We start from the raw sequence: 10,468 nt of genomic DNA on the forward strand, positions 1-10,468 counted from the left end.
TTTTTTGCCCAATCAAAGACGGATTAATTAAGTTTCCTGCAATTTTAATGAAACCACAGCCGTATTGTTATTTCTAGTGTTACATTGTACGTATCTACCATAAATGGTGCGTTTATTCCCTCTAAAGCGCTGATGACGTCGGAAAAAATTTAAAATAATCTCACGTGAAACATAGAGCATAGAACAATCAAGCCCCGCCCCTTGATCTGACAACGAATGAAAAATTCATCACGATTAAGATCGAGATGGATGGGTGGAGCTAGTCTTTTGGTTTTCTTTTTTAATAAATACATTTAGTTTTCTTTATATGACACGAGTACTTAAGAACATATTTCATATGGTAATTTCTCGTAGAAAAATAAGGATTTTTCAATTAAGCTCCGCCCCTCGACTTACGACGAATAAAAAAAATCGTTACAATTGAGACAGGGCGGGTGGGCGGGGCTTATATTTTACCTTTTTTCTTAATATACATAGCCATCTTTTCACAACAAGAAAAATTTTTGCAAGGAAATATGGATTTCGCAATATAGGGCAAAATCCATATTTCGTTATACAAATTTTCTATTTTAAACATGTTTTAAGTTTCATGTTGTGAAAAGACGCCTACACTTATTTAAATAACAAGGCAAAATATAAGCCCGCCCACCCACCCTATCTCAATTGTGATGATTTTTTTATTCGCCGTTGATCAAGAGGGCGAAGCTTAACTGCAAAATATTTATTTCTTTACAAGAAATTAAAAACCAGTTTTTGAGTATCGTGTTGTTGAAATATGAATACTATGTATATTAAGAAAAGAAGGCAAAGAATAAAACCCGCCCACCCACCCCATCTCGATTGTGATGATTTTTTTTTATTCTTAGAAAATTAAAACACGTTTAAAATGATAAATTTTGGTAAGGAAATATGGATTTTGCAATTAAGCTGTAATATTTTTTTGACCACTTTGTATATTGAGGCCCAATTTTATTTCTACCACAATAAAGCAACACAAATTTTAGAAATAACAGAATTGTGGTTATAAAGCCTAAGTCAATTAGAATATGTAAAAATATATAGGGTGTTCTACTCGAAAAAACTAAGTTATGTGTTATTTCTTAAAAAAAGAACACTGTGTAGAGTTAAAAGTAATTAGAGTGTATAACTTTACTCTTTAGTTTTTTTTTCTATTTTTAATATTAATGATATCCAGAAATGCGTGCTTAGTGACTCACCCTGTATATATTAATAAATAAATAAATAAATAAATAAATAAATAAATAAATAAATAAATAAATAAATAAATAAATATGTCGTTATTTTGCATATAAAAGTGTGCATTGATTAAGCACAAGGGAAATTTTGAGATGACGTCATCCAGTTTTTGAGGGGAAGAAACAGACCAATTTTGAATAGCGATTTACCAGGTTTTGATAACTTTAAAACGTTTACAAGATCACAGTTAAGTTTCTTAGTTAAATTTCTGTTTTTTTTGTTTTGGATATCTAAGATAAAAACTAAAAAAGGTAAAGGTAGATTCATAGACTAAAGATATATGTTATTTTAAGTAACATTTACTATATAAAACTTTACGGGGAAGTGGTTAAATTGTTGGTAGAGATGGTCAGGCAAATTTTGGTTAACGTTTCACCATCTTTTTACGCTACTCCTAAACTACATCAAAAATTTCACGACAATCAGTCTAGTAGTTTCGGAGATTATCTGTTTAATAAAATGGCCAACAAGCTACAGAAGAAAGACAGATGATAGGCAGATGGAAATGGACGATTTTATTTTTCACATTCTATGACTTATAAAACGCCGAGAAAACTTTAAACCATTATTTAACTTACATATAAAATATATCTTGTGGACTATTGGACCTTTTTCTAGAGACATAAAATAAAATAGTTATTACACTGTCAGTACGATCAAAATGAACCTGTTACAACAATAACTTATAGTTGAAATATTAATAAAGAAATGTGGGTAGTAATTGCCAAGTTAAGAATAATTTTGGCAAATGATATACTCTCTAAGAAAATAGAGGGCGGGTGGGCGGGCCTAGTACTTGACAAGTTAAGACTAACTTTGGCAAATGATATATCCTCTAAGAAAACAAACGGCGGGTGGGTAGGGCTAATAATTGTTAAGTTAAGACTAATTTTTTCAAATGATATATAATAACACACCATAAAATACAATTACACTCAAAACTAGATCGAACTAAGTTTTTGTATTTGTTATTATAAAAAGTAACACTGTACAATCACAGTTTGACCTTTTCTGCTTCAAAATCGCCAGCTTTTCACCAATGATTCCTATAGAGGATCGGTGCAGCAACAGCCTTAAGCCGTAATTAATACTCCTAATTTATTACTAACAGACGAGTGTGTCAGAATTTCATGTTGTATTTTCGTATTCGTATTCACTTGTTGTTTGTTATCGGGCACTTCTGCGGCTATAAAAAATTGAAGCACATCTTCAGCACATAATAAAAGCCGAAAAAACGTTCAAAAAAATAATCCGAATAGTTTACCTACAAACCAAAATTTTATCCTACTCAAAACACATATCATCCTGTATATTAATTTTCATCTCCCGGCCGCAGATTCGCCTTAAGTAACATAAACTTTTGACAGATTAGAGCACTTCCTCTTCTGCGAGCACGTAAGCGCGCCCGATGGTGGATGGTGTAAAGAAGAGGTGTGCTTGGGGGCACAACAATGCTCTCCCGCCGGGAGACAACAATACGTGCCGAGAACATCTGCTATCGCGAAGGGGCGTCTGCGGGGGCGCAGTCTTGGCCCTCGTGCATTCATCAGCGGCGAAACGAAACGCAGTTGCGGTTCCACTCCACTTTCGCTGGTTTTTGCGGACGCCCGTGGAATAATCCGCGTTTAACGCACGATCGGATGTCGCGACGTACTCGACCGCGGAGAAAACGCCCCACATGATGGTGGAAACGTAAGACAAAAGACAGACGACCAATGGGAAGTGGGTGCCTAAGGCTTACCAATCAGGCGCCGTGATCCACACCTGTCCAGGTGAAAGACTTGCATGATAGACGCTTTCTGGCCGGGTGCATGACTCCCGGTCGGTGTTGGGACCGCGGCGCTGGGCCGCTGGTACGTGGTGCGCTGGGCTAGGCGCACGCGATGGGTTGGTGGATGGGGGTGGGATAACGGGGTGGGTTGTGGTGGACGAGGAATTTGTGGCGGAAGTGAGGCGGTGTTGTAGTATTATATAATAAAACTTGATTTCTTTATTTATTTCCTAGTTTATTTCCAACGAGCTAAGCTCAAATATAGGAAATGTGTTGACGTCACCTCAAAATGTTTAATCGTAAATAAGTATTATAATCCTACCACCATTTTTTTGTAAGTGAAGTTCCTTAATTGTGAGCCCACCCCTATTTTATTTTAACACGTTTTTCTTAACAAGAAACTTAAAATATGGTTAAAATGGTTTTTGCAAGGAAATGAGAATTTTGCAATTAGGCTCCGCCCCTAGGTTTTGCCAACGAATGAAAACTTAATTACTATTTAGATCACGGCAGGTATGGGTGGGGCTTACATTTTGTCTTTTTTTTCTTAGTATGTGTAGACTTATTTCGAACAAGAAACATCAAACATGTCTAACATGGTAAATTTTTGTAGTAATCAACTTAAATCCTCCACTTTTCTTCTATAAGCCTTTTAAATACGGCAAAAGTTGAACATCAAAGTTACTATCATATATTGTCATACTCCAGTTTCTCGTTCACTTGTGGCCAGTACTGAAAACACTTGGAGTATTGTTGAGAGTTTAGTACCACTATACGTTTGACGTTCCTTTCGAAAATGTTCCTCCAGAAATGATGTGTCTCACTCAATTTTGGTACCTCAGTTACTAGAAATGCTTTCGGGATCACATTACCCTATAAAACCAACTTTATTTTTCTTCAGAATTGTGTAACTTAGTTTCTTACATTAACAAACGTCATGTCGATGTAATGGAAAAAGTGATTGCCTTCAACCTCGTCGTAAATTTTCTCGGTACTACTGATCGCCTACAAGAAACAGTATAGAAAGTTTACCACCATTTATTAAGCTTTTACCTTAAACTGTTCATTGAGCTCGCCATCACTTTCGGCTTGTTTGACGTAAGTTTGAAAATCTTTAACAGAAATTACCTTGGAAGGGGAAACCGGGTTTAAGTAACTATTTACATTTTTTGTATTTCTTCTAGTTTTTCTTTTTTGACTAGACTTAGATGGTTTCAGTTCTACTGAAGTATGTTCCTACAATGACACTTAATGTAAACACAGCTATTGTACTTTTAATTCTACCTGAATGCCAGGATTGTTCTCTTCAGTTTTGGATTTTAACTGTCTAGGAATGAATTTGCTGATTCCTTGTTTTCGTTTTTTTTGTATAAGCTAGAAAGCTTAGTTATGAAAATTATTTTACAATATTACGAACTTACAAGAATGCGAAAACCAACGGAATGAGAAGCAGAACCAGTAAACTAAGAAGCACTAATCTATTGTATGTAGAAGAACAAGTTGTGTAATAAATTCTGTGACTAGTTTTATTTCTGTTGGTGGTACTTAATATGTAAGTGATGTTATAAGAAGTGTCTGGGATCAGTGGAGGATTTTGTGTTCCCAAAGGTCCGCTACCTATAACAAATGCACATTTTTTTTCACAGTCCAATAGGGCGACTACTTTTCTGTATTTAGAAAAATTGGTAACTATAGATCCAAAAATTTCCAGTTCTGGATGTGCATATAAGTTACCGCTATCGTCTGATATCAGTACCGTCAAATTTTTGGCACTTGTTTCTACTTCTATCGTAATGGTGTAAGTAATCTGTCGGTGTAAGTTTTGCTTCTTTGTACATTTTTTGCTAGTTGTGGTGGACTTAGGTCAATTACGTAATTCCTGTTTGTGCTATAGCTATTGTTAGAATACAGCGTAACCATGTAATAAGTAGATGGTTCAATAGGAAAGTTAACCTAAAAATAAACCATTATAAATTTCTTACATTGAATATTATTACCTTTTTTCTGTAAGTGAAGTTGCTGGTGACTGTTTTTAAAGACAACTTGTCTCTAAAAACAGTATCCGTTTTCTTGCATGTATAATCTCTACATTATTTAGACACTAAAATATCGAAACGGTTAAGTTTGCTTTCGAGTGCGTGTAATATTTTCCATTTTAATAATAATTCGTTGTTGCTTGACCACTTTAGTTCTATATCATAAGGTGGTGAAAATTCGACTACAAAATTTACTATAGTATTACGTAGGAAAGTTTGCGGCAACTATACTACTTCTGTCGCACTGAGGCCCCAAATAGTTTTTAACACAAGTTGAAAGACAAGTACCATTTTTTGCATCACATTTCAAATTACGACTGGTACAATTTCCACATGTCTTGTTGCAGCTAAGTCCATACCGACCTTCAACACAAGCTAAAATTGTACCCATTTAAAACAGTTCAACTGAAACACAGGTAGTACCATCTTGACAACGAGGAAGATTCGTGAACCCTGCGGAACAGCAGCATGCAGTTCTTCCTAATTTATACTCTGTACAAACTCTGATTTTGTCGCAGTTGTGGAATGAATAAATCCAGTGGCATGGGACGCAAAAAGTACCAACTGTGTTCTCTGGGCAGGTGCTTTCTGATATGATATCAATATAGTAAAGTCGAAACTATCGTTTTGAACTTACCAATTTTTGGTTCTGAGTTAGCGGAAGAAACTAGTCTGTAATCTTCGATTATCTGACAGTTAGCTTCTCGGTCAGTTCTTATCCCACGAAATTCTCTTTTCTGGCAAAGTCTAACTTTATCAATTGCCCAAAAATCGCCAGATTTATTGCTTCCTATATTTTGAACTATAAATTTAATTTCAAATCACTGCAAAAACGTTCCGTTTAAAAACAGGAAATACAACATTGACACAGGCCAGCTAAAGTTAATAAATAAAAGAAGTACCACAACAACAGGTATTTTAATGACAAACTTTTTTTTTTACTAAGTATCCTGTAACCTATGGTTTGTTCACCGTTATCGTTCTCAATGTGGGAAAGATTTCGTCATACAAATTTCGGAAATTCGGAAAAACCTGTGAAACAATAACTTCCCGAAAATTTTTCGTTAATGCATGTGGACAAATAGAGGAAAAAGCGTTTATCTATCTATAGAACACTTTATTGACAAGAGATGAGAATTTCAATCCGTAAACTAAATGCCAGAATTTTTGGTTACTTTGAGCGAAAAATAGTGTCTCCAGAAAGACGTCACTAAGTTGTTTTTAAACTTTTACTTTGTCAGCAGTTTGGCTTGTTTGACGTAAGTTTGGAAATACTTATTTAACGGAAATTAGTAACCATCTACATTTTACATAGACGTGCATGGTTCCAGTCCCACTAAATTTTGTTCCTACAATAATCACTTAACATGAACACAGTTATTTGATTTTTAATCCTACCTGTATATCGGGATTTTCGTCCCCACTTCTGAATTTTAATTGTCTGGGAATTAATCTGCTAATTTCTCCTTTTTTTATTTTTTCCCGTAAGCTAGAAAGTTCTGTTATGAAAAGGATTTTACAAAAAAAAAACAACTTACAACCATCCCGCAACCAAAGGAGTGGGAAGCAAAATCAACAAACTAAGAAGCTTCAGTTGGCTGGATGTTGTTGAACAAGTGATATCATAAATTTTGTAACTAGTTTTGTTTCCGTAGGTGATACTTAATATATACGTAATGTTATAAGAAGTGTCTGGTATCAGTGGACGATTCTGTGTTTCCAAAGATCCGTTACCTATAACAACTACACATTTTTCTTTAACCATTAAGGCGGCTACTGTTCTGTATTTAGAAAAATTTCTAACAATTGATCCAAAAACTTCTAGTTCTGGGTGTGCATATAGTTCACCACTATCGTCTGAAATCAGTACCGTCAAATTTTTAGCTGTAGTTTCAAGTTCCATCGTAATAGTACTATCTGTAGAATTAAGTTTAGGTTCTTTGTACTGATGTGGTGGTTCTGGTGGACTTAAGTCAATTTTGTAAGCGCTGTTTGTGCTGTAACTGTTGTTAGAACACAGCGTAACATTGTAATAAGTGGAAGGTTCGAAAGCAAATTGAATCTAAAAATAAATCATCAGAAATTTCTAACACTGAGTATATTACTTTTACTGTGAAAGTGAAGTTGCCGGTATTTGCTTCTACAAGCAATCGACGTTTAACAACAATATTTGTTTGGTTGCATGCAGATCTACATTTAGACACTAAAATATAAAAATTGTTAACTTTGCTTTTCGATCCGTGTAGAATTTTCCATTTTAATAATAATTCTTTGTTGTTTGACCACTTTATTTCTATATCGTAAGGTGGTGAAACTTCGACTAAAAAATTTACTCGGTATAGTATTACGGATGAAAGTTTACGACGGGTACTACTTCTGTCGCACTGAGGCCCCAAATAGTTTTTACTACAAGTTGAAAGACAAGTACCATTTTTTGCATCGCAGTTAAAATTGCGACTCGTACAGTCTCCACATGTCTTGTTGCAGCTAAGTCCATACAGCCCGTCAGCACAAACTAAAATTTGACTCATTTAAAATAGTTCAAATGCAACACAAGTAGTACCATCTTGACAACCAGGAACATTCGTGAACCCTGCGGAACACCAGCAGGCAGTTTTTCTTAATTTATATCCTGTACAAACTCTGATTTTGTCGCAGTTGTTGTACGGGTAGATCCAGAGGCATGGAACGCAAAAGGTACCAACCGTGTTTTCCGGGCAGGTGCTTTCTGATATGATATCAATGCAGTAAAGTGGAAACTATCGTTTTAAACTTACCAATTTTTGGTTCTGACATAGCAGAAGAAACTAGTGTGTTATCTTCAACTAGCTGACATTTAAACTCACGGTCAGTTCTTATAACACGAAATTCTGTCTTCTGGCAAAGTCTAACTTTATCAATTGCCCAAAAATCGTCTGATTTATTTCCTCCTATAGTAGAAACGAATAAATGTGCTGAGTCGACAACGATGTTTTCAATTATAAATTTAATTTCAAACCACTGCAACAATGTTTCGTTTACACTGAAAATACTAAATTGACACATTTTACCTTCTTTTTCTTATTTTGTAAACGATACGTTTCTTGCTTTAGTAACAAGTTGTCTGATTTTAATTTCAGTTTCAACTGACAAGATCCACACATTGACACTATCATTGAAATACAAGTAAAATTGTTTTTAATGTCTATACGAGGTCCCAGTTGAGTATCATTTGTTTCTTCATCCGTGTAAATGTAGTCAACTGAAAATGATACATTTAGGGTTTTCACTGACATCAATATTTTCTTACTTTCGTGAATTTTCCATAAACCGGAGGACAATCCACTGTATATCCACATTTCAGTAATTTCATCTGTGTAATTTTCTCGCTGCAGATGTACATCACCTTTTTCATTTTGCAAATATATACCATCTCCTTTCCTAAACAGCTTAAAATGTGCCCAGTAATTTCTGTCAGGTAAGGTAATGGACTGAATAATTATGTGTATTAGTGGGTACTTGAATAAATTTTTAGTCAGCCAAATAGTGAGCATTGAATTTCTATTGACTGGAAGTCACTAATAATAAATTATAGCCCTGACCTCCCCTCCGATTGCTTGCCTCAGAAGGACAAAGATTCCATGAATTAGATGTTCACTATTTGGCAGATTTTAATTTATGAATTGTTTAGACGAAACGTTTTCGAATTCTACTTACATTGATTCTAAACTGCCATAGTTTAAGAAGCAAACAAGATGAGCGTATAGAATTACATAGATGAATGTAACCTGCAGGCTCAGTGCGAACAGATATGGCCAGGACAAAATTGGGTCTTAAATTATGGATAACTGGAACGTGGCCGGAGACAGGAGGGGTGAAAATTGTCTTCATTTCTAAAAATCGGGATAAATAGGTAAATGTGACTTCGAGTACGTTAATCACTTGCCTTCCCATCGTCTGTCTACAATTATTTCGTTACTAATGCTTGAGTTCCGACTTGTTTTTAAAGCCCATGGTTTGATTTCGTAGAAAGTTTTGGTTTTGTTGTCATCTGTGATCTCACAGTCAAAACTGTTAGGTGGTGAATTTGGAATATAGTGTGATACTATATTAAACAAAAGTGGTAAAAAAGCGTGAAAGTAAAAATAAACAAAGCAAAATAATAAAAACTGGCAGCTTGGAAAATAAACATATTCCACAGTTCTTTTAGTTTCTAAGTTAAATTGTAAAATTTTAATCTTTTTTTGACAATCTTTTTAGTTTCTTTAGCTTACGCCCAAGAACTAAAAAATAATTGCCAAATATCTAGTACTTTAATACTGTACCTAAAATTAAATTTTAATGCAATAAGTAATCTATATAGATATGTATAGGTATGTACCGTAATTAGTCTGGGCACCGGCACCGCTGAAATAATTCCAGCTTAGGGCCGAACTACTGTTGGTCACACACACAAGGTCCGATCCGTTCTTAACCACAAAAATATCTTGACATAAAGACACTCGACTTAATGTTAATAAATAAAAGAAGTAGCAAAAACATAACAACATGATTAGAAAAGAAGACGACAACAATAGATATTTTAATGAATTTAAAACTTTATCTTTTTGTTTCACTGACTGTCATCCTGTAGTCTGTGGTTTGTTCACCACTATCACTCGCAATGTGGGAGAGTTATCGTCATATTTGAGGAAAATTAAGGAAAAAAGCGTAAATTTAAGCTTTTTACTTTCCGTGCAAAATAGGATTCTTTGGCCAGTAGCTATTTTCATGTTTTCTGAACGTTTTATGTAGATGGTAAACCGCAAACCAAACTTCATCTAAACATGCCCACGATCGATATGTTGATGTCAGCTGAAAATGTTTCACGTAAATGTTTTTCAAATTTTACAAAATCCTACAGATGTGGTTTATGAAACCGCCTGGATTTTTTGCCCTAGATCTTTTCAAACTAGACAATTTTTTTGTAAGTGATGTTGTTTAATAGTGAGTCCACCTTTGAAATTTATTACAAAATTATTTATTTATTATACAACGCTACATTGCACTACCACACATTTCGTGGACTACATTAGTTCACAAGCACTCTTTGTAATTACAGAACTAAATAAGTGTTATTTTAAGTTGTTATAGACTCGTGTCAGATTAGAAGCCAACTCGGCTCCAAAAATGTACTCCGAAATAACCATATAACTTAATTTGTACAAATGCAGATCATCCACGAGATATGCCACCTGATCACTCAGCCTTTTTAAATTACTTAACACATCCACAACACTTTCTTCTCTAGCCATCCTGATGCTCATATCGCACAGTAAAACAAACCCTATTCTGCTAACTGAATCACTAAAAAAAATCTGCATTAAAAATTCCTTTCGATTATTTTACAAACCTGGTGTGTATTAAAATAGACGAATTGGGGTTT

General features: G+C 34.7%; 1 protein-coding gene across 2 annotated transcripts; it reads right to left on the bottom strand.

The window, feature by feature from the left end:
* Positions 1 to 3,242: 3,242 nt before the first annotated feature.
* LOC135133611 (uncharacterized) lies at positions 3,243 to 9,635 on the bottom strand. Of its 2 annotated transcripts, none has more exons than XM_064062067.1 (20): positions 9,425 to 9,635; positions 8,990 to 9,094; positions 8,761 to 8,936; positions 8,354 to 8,534; positions 8,115 to 8,305; positions 7,842 to 8,064; positions 7,628 to 7,792; positions 7,439 to 7,579; positions 7,176 to 7,384; positions 6,603 to 7,126; positions 6,463 to 6,553; positions 5,702 to 6,413; positions 5,488 to 5,652; positions 5,299 to 5,439; positions 5,026 to 5,246; positions 4,450 to 4,981; positions 4,313 to 4,402; positions 4,082 to 4,264; positions 3,953 to 4,033; positions 3,243 to 3,901 (listed from the first exon to the last, which is right to left on the bottom strand). In XM_064062067.1, the coding sequence occupies exons 1-12, from the start codon at positions 9,591 to 9,593 to the stop codon at positions 6,372 to 6,374; spliced, it is 2,217 nt and encodes a 738-aa protein (XP_063918137.1). In that variant the 5' UTR covers positions 9,594 to 9,635; the 3' UTR covers positions 3,243 to 3,901; positions 3,953 to 4,033; positions 4,082 to 4,264; positions 4,313 to 4,402; positions 4,450 to 4,981; positions 5,026 to 5,246; positions 5,299 to 5,439; positions 5,488 to 5,652; positions 5,702 to 6,371. The 2 variants fall into 2 exon arrangements, with proteins under 2 accessions (XP_063918137.1, XP_063918136.1); XM_064062066.1 differs by having other exon boundaries at positions 8,990 to 9,148; positions 9,425 to 9,634.
* Between the last annotated feature and the right edge of the window lie 833 nt (positions 9,636 to 10,468).

This window comes from Zophobas morio, unplaced genomic scaffold, assembly GCF_036711695.1.
Source record: "Zophobas morio isolate AGI-343-1 ecotype UQ-CSIRO unplaced genomic scaffold, CSIRO_AGI_Zmor_V1 ptg000022l, whole genome shotgun sequence".
Classification (NCBI taxonomy): Eukaryota; Metazoa; Arthropoda; class Insecta; order Coleoptera; family Tenebrionidae; genus Zophobas; species Zophobas morio.